This window comes from Thalassophryne amazonica, chromosome 7 (genome assembly GCF_902500255.1).
Source record: "Thalassophryne amazonica chromosome 7, fThaAma1.1, whole genome shotgun sequence".
NCBI classification, from domain to species: domain Eukaryota; kingdom Metazoa; phylum Chordata; class Actinopteri; order Batrachoidiformes; family Batrachoididae; genus Thalassophryne; species Thalassophryne amazonica.
Genome location: NC_047109.1, coordinates 12,423,560 through 12,438,659, shown reverse-complemented (window position 1 = coordinate 12,438,659; position 15,100 = coordinate 12,423,560). Strand labels below are relative to the sequence as shown.

Below are 15,100 nucleotides of genomic sequence, written 5' to 3'. Positions count from 1 at the left end.
AAGAGTCAAGCTTTCAAATGAATTAAAGCACTGTCTGGGTTTTTGATTAATTAATAAGCTGGAATGGAAGATTGCTGCTAATCCTCCGCCCCGGCCCGTGCTACGAGCATTCTGACAGTTAGTGTGACTCGGGGGTGTTGACTCATTTAAACTAACATATTCATCCTGCTGTAACCAGGTTTCTGTAAGGCAGAATAAATCAATATGTTGATCAATTATTATATCATTTACCAACAGGGACTTAGAAGAGAGAGACCTAATGTTAAATAGACCACATTTAACTGTTTTAGTCTGTGGTGCAGTTGAAGGTGCTATATTATTTTTTCTTTTTGAATTTTTATGCTTAAATAGATTTTTGCTGGTTATTGGTAGTCTGGGAGCAGGCACCGTCTCTACGGGGATGGGGTAATGAGGGGATGGCAGGGGGAGAGAAGCTGCAGAGAGGTGTGTAAGACTACAACTCTGCTTCCTGGTCCCAACCCTGGATAGTCACGGTTTGGAGGATTTAAGAAAATTGGCCAGATTTCTAGAAATGAGAGCTGCTCCATCCAAAGTGGGATGGATGCCGTCTCTCCTAACAAGACCAGGTTTTCCCCAGAAGCTTTGCCAATTATCTATGAAGCCCACCTCATTTTTTGGACACCACTCAGACAGCCAGCAATTCAAGGAGAACATGCGGCCAAACATGTCACTCCCGGTCTGATTGGGGAGGGGCCCAGAGAAAACTACAGAGTCCGACATTGTTTTTGCAAAGTTACACACCGATTTAATGTTAATTTTAGTGACCTCCGATTGGCGTAACCGGGTGTCATTACTGCCGATGTGAATTACAATCTTACCAAATTTACGCTTAGCCTTAGCCAGCAGTTTCAAATTTCCTTCAATGTCGCCTGCTCTGGCCCCCGGAAGACAACTGACTATGGTTGCTGGTGTCGCTAACTTCACATTTCGCAAAACAGAGTCGCCAATAACCAGAGTTTGATCCTCGGCGGGTGTGTCGTCGAGTGGGGAAAAACGGTTAGAGATGTGAACGGGTTGGCGGTGTACACGGGGCTTCTGTTTAGGGCTACGCTTCCTCCTCACAGTCACCCAGTCAGCCTGCTTTCCCGGCTGCTCGGGATCTGCCAGGGGGTAACTAACGGCGGCTAAGCTACCTTGGTCCGCACCGACTACAGGGGCCTGGCTAGCTGTAGAATTTTCCACGGTGCGGAGCCGAGTCTCCAATTCGCCCAGCCTGGCCTCCAAAGCTACGAATAAGCTACACTTATTACAAGTACCGTTACTGCTAAAGGAGGCCGAGGAATAACTAAACATTTCACACCCAGAGCAGAAAAGTGCGGGAGAGACAGGAGAAGCCGCCATGCTAAATCGGCTAAGAGCTAGTAGCTATGCTAAGCTAGCGGATTCCTAAAAACACGCAAAGTGAATAATGTGTAAATAATTTAGAGGTGATTCAGCAGAAGGAGTGCTTTAGTTAAGGCACATAAAGATTACACTGGGAAACAAATCGTAATCTAGATAACTAGATCAATCTAACTGCGCAGATTAAACAGCTAACAGATACAGAAAAACACCACTGTGCTCCGGAACAGGAAGTGATACAATACCGCAGTGAGAGCCAACCACTAGTAGAGTTATGGCGTCAGTGACCCCATGGCCTTGGCGGAGGTTTGCACTCTCTGAATGCTTGTAGTTATTATTATTATTATTATTATTATTATTATTATTAGGTTTTGGATGACACCTATGCCGACAGATAACTCCATCTCTACCTCTCAAAAGTTGCATGTATCCACTCCAGCCAGGTAACATGTGGGCATTCCGTTGGCCTTTTCCAGTTGTTGGGGTCGGTAACACTGAGGCACTGGTGACCTGCATCGCGCCCAAAGAGAGAGCTGTCCCACATGGCCAAAATGACAATTCAAAGTATTTTTTTGACTGAGCACGAAGGCCACATTGTCTATTTCCATGAAGCACTACAGTGTTTTCATAGGATGTCAGTGATTTCCCACCAAAGTCCACATCCTCTCTGTGTGGAGGTTCAGCGCTTTCCCCATTTGTTGTGTTTCCTTCCATTGTTAAAACATGCAAATTAGCTGTGTGATGCTTTGACCAAAGCCGCCTGGAGAACATGAACTGGTCTCTGCATAATGTACTGTGGCTGGCCACTGCTCCTAGTGGTCAGGTTGTGTATAATGAGATTAGGGTGGGTTAAATGCAGAACATAAAGTTCCTTGTCAATAAACTACATCTGCATTTCACAACCATATAATTAATAGACAACCAAGTGTGGGCCCAAAATACACACAAAACAACAAGCACGCTCACTTGTCCCAGTCTCGGTCATCACATGGAACAGGATGTTTTGAGGAATTCTTCTTTTGCTTTGGAGTTGAATTCTGTAAACAAACAGGAATTCATTTCTATATTTTGTGTGTGATCATTTCAGGTGCAGTATTCCAGAGGAGTTTTACCTGACTCAGTGGAACAGAGCAACTGGATCCTCTCACAGGAGGCATATTTTCATTCACTATATCATCAAAGATTGACTGCTGTCTGAGTGAAGTCTCAGTCTCTTTGGTTTCTTTTTGCCACCTCTACAAAAGACACAGTAAATAAATAACACATTTTCACTCAAACTGGCAATGAAACAATATAATCAAGAGAGATAAAGATCTAAACAGGCACTCATTTTTGCATTTAAATTACATTAAACCCAGACACTGAGGTTGTACAAACCGGTACATTCTTATTGCTGGTCTCAAGCCTCAATTAATGAAGGAGGGTTGTGTCAGGAAAGACATGCAGCATAAATCCTGTCTGAAGTCAAATATGTGGATCATAAATTAGGTTTTCATAGCAGACAGTCACTATTGGCACCTGTACTACTGGTAAGCAGAGTGCTTTTCGAAATTATGCTGCTGTTGTAAGAAAGAAAAGAGAAGAAAGAGAAGGGGAAAACATCTCCAGAGGTTCCAGGACATGAGGAAGAAGCATGGTGGTGAATGGTGTAAATTTAAATATTGGTACAATGATAGGAAAAAAGGAAAGAGCTTGACCCAGAGTGTTAAAGTAGACTGTGTGTGTATAAGACACTGTGTGGCAGGGTTAGCAGACACATCACAGGTGGGTTCAAACTGTTCTACCCTGCAGTGGATGGAAGGGGAACTGTAGCAGTAGTAATCCTTAACAAAGAATGTATAGTATAAAAAGTGTAATGGCGTAGTTCCAAATTAGAGGTGTTCCACCTTGCATAGCGTGATGCTGTCTTAGACTATAAGCATGCACTACTGGCTACAAAGCGGACCGATTATTCTGATTTGATCAATAAAAACAAGCATAACTCAATGTTTGTGTTTGACACAGCAGCATTTCTCATTCATGGACGACCACCTGTTATTCACTCTCTCTTTTCAGCACAGGACGTCTTGGACTATTTCGAGAATAAAATTGAAGATACATTAGATTGAGCATACTCAGCATGCCTTGGTTCAACCATTGCATCCTGCTATGGAGGTGGATGCTACCACTGAGGTATTACCTAGATTTACAGATTTTGATGGTGTCTTGCTAGGCACATTGACAAAGCTTGTGCCGTCGACAAAAAGCACCACCTGCTTATTTGATCCCATACCAACAAAACTGTGTAAGGATCTGTGGCCCACTCTTGGGCCGACTGTGCTGAAAATTATAAATCTCTCACTAACTTCCGGATCTCTTCCTAAAAGTTTCAAGTCTGCAGTGATTAAACCATTACTTAAGAAATCTAATCTTAACCCTAGTGTACAAAAAATTATAGGCCGATATAAAATCTATCATTTTGTTCTAAAATCCTGGAAAAAGTGGCTTTGCGGCAGCTCATGGACCACCTTACTGAGAATAATCTTTTTTGAGCCACTGCAGTCTGCTTTTAGAAAATAACATTCCACAGAGACAGCTCTCACTAAAGTAGTGAATGACCTTCTGCGAGCAATGGACGCGGACACCAGTACGGTTTTGGTGCTGTTGAATCTTAGTGCTGCGTTTGATACTGTGACTCATCATATTTTACCCGATAGGCTGGAGAATCACTTTGGGATTACTGGAACTGCCCTTGCAGGGTTGACATCATATCTGTTCAGTCGTTCTCATTGTATTTTGTACAAAATCACTTCCTCTGATCTTAGGGACATGAAGTTTGGGGTTCTGCAGGGATCCGTTTTAGGCCCCCTGCTTTTTTCCCTTTATGTAGCACCCCTTGGGAATATACTTTGGCATTTTGGGATTGCCTTTCATTGCTATGCTGATGATACTCAACTGTACATGCCAATAACTGCTGGTAATGTTACTCACATAAAATCTTTAGAAAATTGCCTTGCATCAGTGAGAAGTTGCATGTCTAAAATGGACTGCATTTATATAGCGCTTTTCCATCTGATTCAGACGCTCAAAGTGCTTCACAATTATGCCTCACATTCACCCCGATGTCAGGGTGCTGCCATACAAGGCGCTCACTACACACCGGGAGCAATAGGGTATTAAAGGCCTTGCCCAAGGGCCCTTAGTGATTTTACAGTCAGGCGGGGATTTGAACCCATGATCTTCTGGACTCAAGCCCAACACCTTAACCACTAGACCATCACCTCCCCTAGTGTCTGTCTAATGTCTAGTAACTTCCTACTTTTAAACTCTGATAAGACTGAAATGGTGGTTCTTGGTGCAGCAAGACATCGGCAACAATTTGACCAGCTAGCGCTTAGCATAAGCCGAGAAGGTTTGTGTGTGATACATCATATGGACAAAGTGAGGAACACTGGGGTAATTCTTGATCCTACGTTGTCCTTTGACCTCCACATTAGAGACAGTAGGAGGACTGCTTTCTTCTATCTGGAAAATATAGCGAAGATTCGTCCCATCCTGTCTATGGCTGATGCTGAGACTCTGATACATGCATTTATCGCTTCCAGATTGGACTATTGCAATGCTCTGTGGAATGATCTACCCATGCACATATGGCAGTCGAACTCTGTGGAGATTTTAAATCGAAATTGAAGACATCTTTTTCCTGTTTTATCGCTAGTATTTTTTGTTATTGTGTGTGTTCTTTTATTCTTTTTACTCATGTTTTTATTCTTTTACTGTGTTTTTTAAATCTTTTAATTCATTTTATTTTGCTTTGCTTTTTTAAGTTGTGTTGTGTGAAGCACCTTGAGGTGACCCTGTCATGAATTGCAGCTATATAAATTAATAAATTTGAATTTGTTTGTAGACCTCCGAGACAGGACTGTCTCGAGGCACAAATCTAGGGAAGGGTACAGAACCATTTCTGCTGCTTTGAAGGTCCCAATGAACACAGTGACCTCCATCATTTGAAAATGGAAGAAGTTCAGATCCACCAGGACTCTTCCTACAGCTGGCCGCCTGTCTAAACTGAGCGATCAGGGGAGAAGCACCTTAGTCGGGAAGGTGACCAAGAACCCAATGGTCACATTGTCAGAGCTCCAGCATTCTTTTGTGGAGAGAGGAGAACGTTCCAGAAGGACAACCATCTCTGCATCAATCCACCAATCAGGCCTGTATGGTAGAGTGGCCAGACGGAAGCCACTCCTTAGTAAAAAGCACATGGCAGCACACCTGGAGTTTGCCAAAAGGCACCTGAGGGACTCTCAGAAAATGAGACAACAAAATTCTCTTGTCTAATGAGACAAAAATTGAACTCTTTGGTGTGAATGCCGGGCGTCATGTTTGGAGGAAACCAGGCACCGTCCTTATAGTGAAGCATGGTGGTGGCAGCATCATGCTGTGGGGATGTTTTTCAGCAGCAGGAACTGGGAGACTAGTCAGGATTGAGGAAAAGATGAATGCAGCAATGTACAGAGACACCCTTGAAGAAAACCTGCTCCAGAGTGCTCTTGATGTCAGACTGTTGTTTTTGTGCAAATATTTGCTCATTTTTGCTCTCAGCCCCAACCAGTCCCAGCAGAAGACTGCCCCTCCCTGAGCCTGGTTCTGCTGGAGGTTTCTTCCTGTTAAAAGGGAGTTTTTCCTTCCCACTGTAGCCAAGTGCTTGCTCACAGGGGGTCGTTTTGACCGTTGGGGTTTTACATAATTATTGTATGGCCTTGCCTTACAATATAAAGCGCCTTGGGGCAACTGTTTGTTGTGATTTGGCGCTATATAAAAAAAAATTGATTGATTGATTGATTTTGAAATAGATGACCAACATGTTTCAAAAAAGTTGGGACGGGGCAATAAAAGACTGAGAAAGTTGATGAATGCTCAAAGAACACTTAATTGGAAACAGGTGAGTGTCATGATTAGGTATTAAAGGAGCTTCCCCAAAAGGCTCAGCCGTTCACAAGCAAAGATAGGGCGAGGATCACCACTTTGTGAACAACTGCATGAAAAAAATAGTCCAACAGTTTCAGAACAATGTTTCTCAACATTCAATTGCAAGGAATTTAGGGATTCCATCATCTACAGTCCATAATATAATCAGAAGATTCAGAGAATCTGGAGAACTTTCTACAAGTAAGCGCCAAGGCCGAAAACCAACAATGAATGCCCGTGACCTTCGACACTTTGCTTTACTCAGCACCTGTTGCTCCCACAGCGACTGCAAGTCTCTCAATTTAATGCCTGTGATTTTAGAACAGGTTTTGACAATGCCCTGCAGTTTGTTTTTGTCCTTCACAGACAGGGATTGAAACCAGCAGATAAAAGAAAACGTCAATAAACTTTCAATAAAGGAACAAAAAAAATTGATTAAAATAGTTTTACTCACATTAAAAGAGTTCAGCTTCCTCAGAAGGTAAGTTCTTTGCTGCCCTTTTTTAACAATGCTATCAGTGTTCAGGTCAAACTTCAATTTATCATCAATCACAGTGCCCAGGTACTTGTAGCTACTGACAATCTCTACATTTTCCCCGCTAATGACACTAACACTGTGAGGTGAAGCACGTCTAAAATCAATCACCATGTCTTTGGTTTTTAAAACATTCAGATCAAGGTAATTGTCCTCGCACCACTGGACAAACTGCCCCAGAACAGGACCATGATCCTGTTCTGTTTTTATTTACATTTTACACAACGTCCCAACTTCACTGGAATTAGGTAGGGCTGCAACAAGCAATTATTTTCATGATATATTAATCAACCAATTAATCAATGGGTTGTTTAATCATTTAAGTGTCAGAAAATGGTGAAAAATGTCTATCAACATTTTCCATAGCTCAAGATGATGCCTTCAAATGTCTTGCTTTGTCCACAACCCAGAGATATTCAGTTCACTGATGGATAGGAGCAAAGAAACAAGTAAAATAAACCAGAAAGTATTCCTGTTTAAGAAGCTGAAATCAGAAAAAGGCTCAAATCATTGACTGATTATCAAAATAGCCATCAGCTAATTTAATAATTGATAGCATCAGCTAATTATTAATCAATTAATAATTGATTAATAATTAACTGATTAATCACTGAAGCTGTAACTGGAGATGGCGAGACTGTCTGACAATGGAATGATTGTCAAGCTGGAAAGTGAAGGGGTGATGATGAATGTCATCAGCACATAAGCCCTGTAAGTGGCATGTGAGATGGAGAAAAGAAGATTTCTGTTGTATGCTAGGTGAAGTGAAGGAACATGTACCCAAGGAAAAAGTGTCAGTTGCAACAGACCTCAGTGTAAATGTTGGTGAAGCAAACAGTGATGATGACGCAAAAGGGAAGTATGATGTCAAGGAGAGGAATGTGAAAAGGCGGCTGTTGGTGGATTTTGTAAAAAGTACAGAAAGGGCTGTGTTGAAATTTCAAGAATTCTAGAATTGTAATTTCAAATCTGGGTCCACCTGATCACAAGACTGAGTCACAGAGACTTCCTAACATATGTCAGTTTTTAAATCATTTGAGTATATCAAAAAAATAAATAAATAATAAATAAATAATAAAGAATTTTTGAGTAAAGTTTAGACCTGTGTATAGCTGCTCTTGGAAAAAGGTCACACTGCATTCTGTGTAAAGGTTTCACTTTTTATAATGAAAGTACACATCAAAACAGACGCACAGGACTGTTCTCACTGGACACCCTTTATTCAGAGAGTAGCGACATGATGAGCTGAAAAAAAAATATATAAATAAATGATCACTCATGGTGCCATCTTGTGGCCAAAATAGCATTCACTGTTAATCTGTCTGCATGTAAATCCAGCTATTTTATTTATTTATTCACTGAAAATGCTGGGTTGTTGTGCGTTTGGATGCACAAATACAACCCCAATTCCAATGAAGTTGGGACATTGTGTGAAATGTTAATAAAAACAGAATACAATGATTTGCAAATCCTCTACAACCTATATTCAATTGAATACACCACAAAGACAAGCTATTTAATGTTCAAACTGATAAACTTGGTTGTTTTGTGCAAATATTTGCTAATTTTGAAATAGATGCCTGCAACACATTTCAAAAAAGACAACCAACACTGAACGAAAACATTGAATGCCCATGACCTTCGATCCCTCAGGCGGCACTGCATTAAAAACCGACATCATTGTGTAAAGGATCTTACCGCATGGGCTCAGGAACACGTCAGAAAACCATTGTCAATTAACATAGTTCGCCGCTACAAGTGCAAGTTAAAACTCTACCATGCAAAGCGAAAGCCATACATAAACAACATCCAGAAATACTGCCGCCTTTTCTGGGCCCGAGCTCATTTGAAAAGGACAGACGAAAAGTGGGTAAGTGTGCTGTGGTCTGATGAGTCCATGTTTCAAATTGTTTTTGGAAATGATGGACATTGTGTCCTCCAGACAAAAGAGGAAAAAGACCATCCAGATTATGGGGGTGTGTTCATGCCCTGCTTATTTCAGCAAGACAATGCCAAGCCACATCCTGCATGTGTTACAACAGCGTGGCTTTGTAGTAAAGGAGTGCGGGTACTAGACTGGCCTGCCTGCAGTCCAGACCTGTCGCTCATTGAAAATGTGTAACGCATTATAAAGCCCAAAATACGACAACGGAGACCCTGGACTGTTGAACAACTGAAGTCGTACATCAAGCAAGAACGGGAAAGAATTCCACCTACAAAGTTTCAACAATTAGTGTCCTCAGTTTCCAAACGCTTACTGAGTGTTAGAAGGAAAGGTGATGTAACACAGTGGTAAACATACCACTGTCCCAGCTTTTTTGAAATGTGTTGCAGGCATCATTTCAAAATGAGCAAATATTTGCACAAAAACAATAATGGTTTTCAGTTTGAACATTAAATATCTTGTCTTTGTGGTGTATTCAATTGAATATAGGTTGAAGAGGATTTGCAAATCATTGTATTCAGATTCAGATTCAGAAAACTTTACTGATCCCAGAGGGCACTTCGTTTGCAGCATTCCAGAACAGTTCTCGCATACACACAACATACTACCATCCATTTCAATTACAAGTGGAACTCTGGTGGAACAATAAAAGTTATACGACATTTTAAAAAACCCAGTCCCCTTAGAGTTCATCAATTTAATAGCAGAAGGCACAAAGGAATTTGAGAAACGATTAGTTTTCCGAGCTGGAACATAAAAACGACACCCTTAAGGCATCAAGATGAATTCTGGAGTCAAAGGACGGAGCGGCTGAGCCAGGAGACACTTTGCTTTACTCAGCACCTGTTGCTCCCACAGTGACTGCAAGTCTCTCAATTTAATGCCTGTGATTTTAGAACAGGTTTTGACAATGCCCTGCAGTTTGTTTTTGTCCTTCACAGACAGGGATTGAAACCAGCAGATAAAAGAAAACATCAATAAACTTTCAATAAAGGAACAAAACAAATTGATTAAAATAGTTTTACTCACATTAAAAGAGTTCAGCTTCCTCAGAAGGTAAGTTATTTGCTGCCCTTTTTTAACAATGCTATCAGTGTTCAGGTCAAACTTCAATTTATCATCAATCACAGTGCCCAGGTACTTGTAGCTACTGACAATCTCTACATTTTCCCCGCTAATGACACTAACACTGTGAGGTGAAGCACGTCTAAAATCAATCACCATGTCTTTGGTTTTTAAAACATTCAGATCAAGGTAATTGTCCTCGCACCACTGGACAAACTGCCCCAGAACAGGACCATGATCCTGTTCTGTTTTTATTTACATTTTACACAACGTCCCAACTTCACTGGAATTAGGTAGGGCTGCAACAAGCAATTATTTTCATGATATATTAATCAACCAATTAATCAATGGGTTGTTTAATCATTTAAGTGTCAGAAAATGGTGAAAAATGTCTATCAACATTTTCCATAGCTCAAGATGATGCCTTCAAATGTCTTGCTTTGTCCACAACCCAGAGATATTCAGTTCACTGATGGATAGGAGCAAAGAAACAAGTAAAATAAACCAGAAAGTATTCCTGTTAAGAAGCTGAAATCAGAAAAAGGCTCAAATCATTGACTGATTATCAAAATAGCCATCAGCTAATTTAATAATTGATAGCATCAGCTAATTATTAATCAATTAATAATTGATTAATAATTAACTGATTAATCACTGAAGCTGTAACTGGAGATGGCGAGACTGTCTGACAATGGAATGATTGTCAAGCTGGAAAGTGAAGGGGTGATGATGAATGTCATCAGCACATAAGCCCTGTAAGTGGCATGTGAGATGGAGAAAAGAAGATTTCTGTTGTATGCTAGGTGAAGTGAAGGAACATGTACCCAAGGAAAAAGTGTCAGTTCCAACAGACCTCAGTGTAAATGTTGGTGAAGCAAACAGTGATGATGACGCAAAAGGGAAGTATGATGTCAAGGAGAGGAATGTGAAAAGGCGGCTGTTGGTGGATTTTGTAAAAAGTACAGAAAGGGCTGTGTTGAAATTTCAAGAATTCTAGAATTGTAATTTCAAATCTGGGTCCACCTGATCACAAGACTGAGTCACAGAGACTTCCTAACATATGTCAGTTTTTAAATCATTTGAGTATATCAAAAAAATAAAGGTCATTTTTCAATAATAAAGAATTTTTGAGTAAAGTTTAGACCTGTGTATAGCTGCTCTTGGAAAAAGGTCACACTGCATTCTGTGTAAAGGTTTCACTTTTTATAATGAAAGTAGACATCAAAACAGACGCACAGGACTGTTCTCACTGGAGACCCTTTATTCAGAGAGTAGCGACATGATGAGCTGAAAAAAAAATATAAATAAATGATCACTCATGGTGCCATCTTGTGGCCAAAATAGCATTCACTGTTAATCTGTCTGCATGTAAATCCAGCTATTTTATTTATTTATTCACTGAAAATGCTGGGTTGTTGTGCGTTTGGATGCACAAATACAACCCCAATTCCAATGAAGTTGGGACATTGTGTGAAATGTTATAAAAACAGAATACAATGATTTGCAAATCCTCTACAACCTATATTCAATTGAATACACCACAAAGACAAGCTATTTAATGTTCAAACTGATAAACTTGGTTGTTTTGTGCAAATATTTGCTAATTTTGAAACAGATGCCTGCAACACATTTCAAAAAAGACAACCAACATTGAACGAAAACATTGAATGCCCATGACCTTCGATCCCTCAGGCGGCACTGCATTAAAAACCGACATCATTGTGTAAAGGATCTTACCGCGTTGGGCTCAGGAACACTTCAGAAAACCATTGTCAGTTAATACACTTTGTCGCTACATCTACAAGTGCAAGTTAAAGCGAAAGCCATACATCAACAACATCCAGAAACACCACCGCCTTCTCTGGGCCCGAGCGCATTTGAAATGGACAGACACAAAGTGGAAAAGTGTGTTGAGGTCTGATGAGTCCACATTTCAAATTGTTTTGGAAATCATGGATGTCGTGTCCTCCAGACAAAAGAGGAAAAAGCCAGCATCTGTGATGGTATGGGGTGTGTTAGTGGCCATGGCATGGGCAACTTACACATCTGTGATGGCACCATCAATGGTGAAAGGTACATCCAGGTTTTGGAGCAACACACGCTGCCATCCAAGCAACGTCTTTTCAAGGACGCTCCTGCTTATTTCAGCAAGACAATGCCAAGCCACATTCTGCACATGTTACAACAGCGTGGCTTCATAGTAAAAGTGTGCGGGTACTAGACTGGCCTGCCTGCATCCAGACCTGTCGCCCTTTGAAAATGTGTGGCGCATTATGAAGCACAAAATACGACAACGGAGACCCCGGACTGTTGAACAACTGAAGTCGTACATCAAGCAAGAATGGGAAAGAATTCCACCTACAAAGCTTCAACAATTAGTGTCCTCAGTTTCCAAACTCTTATTGAGTGTTGTTGAAGTAAAGGTGATGTAACACAATGGTAAACATACCACTGTCCAGCTTTTTTGAAGCGTGTTGCAGGCATCCATTTCAAAATGAGCAAATATTTGCACAAAAACAATAAAGTCTATCAGTTTGAACATTAAATATCTTGTCTTTGTGGTGTATTCAATTGAATATAGGTTGAAGAGGATTTGCAAATCATTGTATTCTGTTTTTTACATTTTACACAACGTCCCAACTTCATTGGAATTGGGGTTGTAGATACAACAAGGGTTCAAGATGTACAGATTCCCTTCAGATCCGAACAGAAGAAAAATTTGGGAAAATAAAGTCAGCTGTGTGAGATGGAAGTGACTTCATCGTCAAAGCTTTGCAAGGTAGGTAAATTTAGTGTTCAGTCCCATGTACAGTAAAACTCACCTAAACCATCATCGTATAAACAGGAACATAAACATATAAACATATATAACACATTTTGTATATAACAGATTTTTGCTTACATCTGGAAAAAATGTCCTGTCCGATCACAATGTAGTTCCACTAAAAACCCTGAGCAGTCTAGACATGCACAGTAACAGAGGTACAAAGCACTGACACACTGATTTTAAGAACGTGGGACCGGAGTCATTTCCGTGATTAAAAGCCCAACCGTTTATTTTTTAACACTCAGACACGGACCCACAGCCTAACGTGCACCTGTTAAATCAGACACAAAAGGCTATGATTTGACACTTTTCTGCTTTCACTCTTTCCTCTCATATTTTAATAGTTTTTGCATTGTGCACGCTGATTACAAATGGATCAGAAAAGTCCACAAATTTACAACACAGAGTAGGAAAAAGAGGAAATTGTACACCTTACTTTTGAATTAGAGGTGATGATTGTAGAAAGACAGGCTTGCTGAGGGACAAATTAATCCAGAGTAAAACATAATCCAGAGATGGAGAACTTTAAAAGTGTCACGCACGTCTGTGTCATAACACGGAGTTACAGCTGCAGAAGCATAAATTAGGCTTTAAATTAATTAAATAAATCATCCTAAATTGTAAATTCATGTAAATTTGATATCTTGACTATTTTTAGATTTATTTTGATAGTACCTGTACCTGGATGTGTTGCTGTATGTGGTTAACTGATAAAAAAGTTGAAAATATAAAAGGGTCATTCAGTAGTTTGGCCCAATTGGCCCCAAAATGGCACCATGTTCTCAGTTGATGCTACTCTCTGAATAAAGGGATCCTAGTTCTCACTACCCTCTTGCCCCTCACGGGGTGTGACAGACCTTCAAATCATCAGTAATTTCTCTCCATTCCTCTTCAGAAAAGCTAGCTGCTGTGGCAACAGGGCCTTCCTTTCTCAGAGCTCGGCTCCTTGGGTCCAGTTTCTCCAGGTGACTCTCACAGAACTGGATCAGGTGAGGGTAAATGCCCTCCTCCCCCCACCTGAAATATAAAAAAAAACATTTGTGTGCACTGACTGTGCAACAGAGCATATACAGTTTGATCATCTTTAGGAATATTTAAAGAAAACGGAATTGTGACAAGGCTGGACTGAGCTGTAATGGGTTGTTCCACTTTGGTAAATAGTAGTTGGCTGTGTTATTTAAATGAATGACAGCTCATTAAAAAAGCTATAATAATGAATATTCCTCCTGTTGTTGTTTAGTACCTCAGAACTCTCAAGATCTTCTCCAAGTATTTCACATCTTTGCATTTTTCAATGAAGCTGTAGTCGAGGTGCTCCACAGGAACCTTCCCACTATAGTCACTGGTGACAGATTGATTTAATAGAGGAAACAGTTGTTCTGAACTCATGGCTGGGGACACAGACACATTATCACACATTAATGTGGAGTCTCTACATTTATTTAACTGTATTTCCAAATTCAAACCCACACTAAGCGCCACACAGACACTGTTCTTTAAGAGTCATTAACATTTGCTGTCTTTTTAAAGTATGGTTTCATATTTAAATAATTCAGACATGAAATTATAACAGTACATATGTATTCTTCACAAATAATGAAAACAGGCACATGCTGAACTGTGCTCAAAGACAGTATTGTACTGATGAGAGAAATTAATTAATAATTATTCTCATCCAATTACATTTGTTCCGCAAATCTGATTGGTTAATCATGTGAAATTTCAGACGATAAAATATAGCGTTGATGGCAGCAAAATATGTGACCGTTTCACATTTGATGTATTACTGCGCGCTCTGACCACGTTGCTATGCAGATGTCAATAATGGCGCTGTCAGCTGAGAGTGAGAGAAACTAGTGCAGGGACGAGGATGCCGAAATGGATTAATTTACAATGTCATACGAAAGTATGGATTCTGATACAGAATTACTCAATGCAGTTGACGATATGGAGAAATCTGTGGGTCTGCTCACAGAATTTCCAGTTTGGCATGAAGACGCTGTTGTTACGGTAAGCTTTGATGAGCCAACCGCACCCTTTGACAATGATTTGGAAAGTGGTCAGGCGGAGAGGCATCTTGTCCAGGTCGAATTACTTACATAAAAATAAACCGTGCAAACGATGGAACTGGATTAGAATGAGAATAACCCCCTTGTTACACAACAGGGTTATTTCTTAACTGGTTTGATAGAACTTGAATCCACCAAAATTCGGATAGTTAATCAAGGCTTCTTGTGAGTGAACAAACTAATATTTCAAAGGGAACACAACTGTGAGAAGATTATTAGACACAATCGTTTAATCAATCTGCCATAATTAATCTCACATAAGGCTTAGTACCATTCTGCAAAATGAGATGTGGTTTCAAATTTGTTCAGGCTCACCTTTTCAAATATGGAGATTTTCCTTCGTTTTTTTT

The 15,100-nt window shown here is 40.2% G+C and overlaps 1 protein-coding gene across 1 annotated transcript in view; it reads right to left on the bottom strand.

The window, feature by feature from the left end:
* spag1b (sperm associated antigen 1b) overlaps positions 1-14,070 on the bottom strand; it is an 89,330-nt gene extending 75,260 nt beyond the window's left edge. Inside the window, exons 1-4 of the mRNA XM_034173851.1 lie at positions 13,925-14,070; positions 13,539-13,698; positions 2,475-2,597; positions 2,329-2,399 (exon numbers count right to left, since the gene is read on the bottom strand). Coding sequence (XP_034029742.1) covers positions 2,329-2,399; positions 2,475-2,597; positions 13,539-13,698; positions 13,925-14,070 — 500 coding nt within the window. The remainder of the gene's footprint in view (positions 1-2,328; positions 2,400-2,474; positions 2,598-13,538; positions 13,699-13,924) is intronic.
* Between the last annotated feature and the right edge of the window lie 1,030 nt (positions 14,071-15,100).